A 323-nucleotide genomic window follows, 5' to 3' on the forward strand; every position below is an offset into this window, starting at 1 on the left:
TTTCGTTACCTACCATAGGGATGGTGTTGTCACCCTAATGTGCAGTGACATAGTGCCCTAGCTTATCAGCAACTAGTTTGGTTAGAAACGGATAGGAGAGTATTACCAAACAGTACGGTGATGTAGAGCTGATCTTTGTTTCCTTTACTGGGCATCAAAGTAGATTGAAAGAATTGTTATCCCAGAGCCTGATTCTCTGTAAACGTTTCAGCGAGAGCGCAAGGAAACGCAAGGGAAGTGTGGATGATGGATATATGATAGGTAATAATGTTTTAAGGACGAAAAAGCAGTAGCATATCCTAATGGGTTTAACATCCCTTGTA

At 41.2% G+C, this 323-nt stretch overlaps 1 pseudogene across 1 annotated transcript in view; it reads left to right on the plus strand.

Moving 5' to 3' along the window:
* The window catches only part of TEOVI_000604500:pseudogene, an 894-nt pseudogene extending 583 nt beyond the window's left edge, over positions 1 to 311 (plus strand). The window contains 2 exon segments of the mRNA in view: positions 1 to 73; positions 75 to 311. The exon segment at positions 1 to 73 is cut by the window's left edge and continues 8 nt beyond it. Coding sequence covers positions 1 to 73; positions 75 to 311 — 310 coding nt within the window.
* Positions 312 to 323: the final 12 nt, after the last annotated feature.

This window comes from Trypanosoma equiperdum, assembly GCF_001457755.1.
Source record: "Trypanosoma equiperdum strain OVI genome assembly, contig: ctg_1900, whole genome shotgun sequence".
Taxonomy (NCBI): Eukaryota; Euglenozoa; class Kinetoplastea; order Trypanosomatida; family Trypanosomatidae; genus Trypanosoma; species Trypanosoma equiperdum.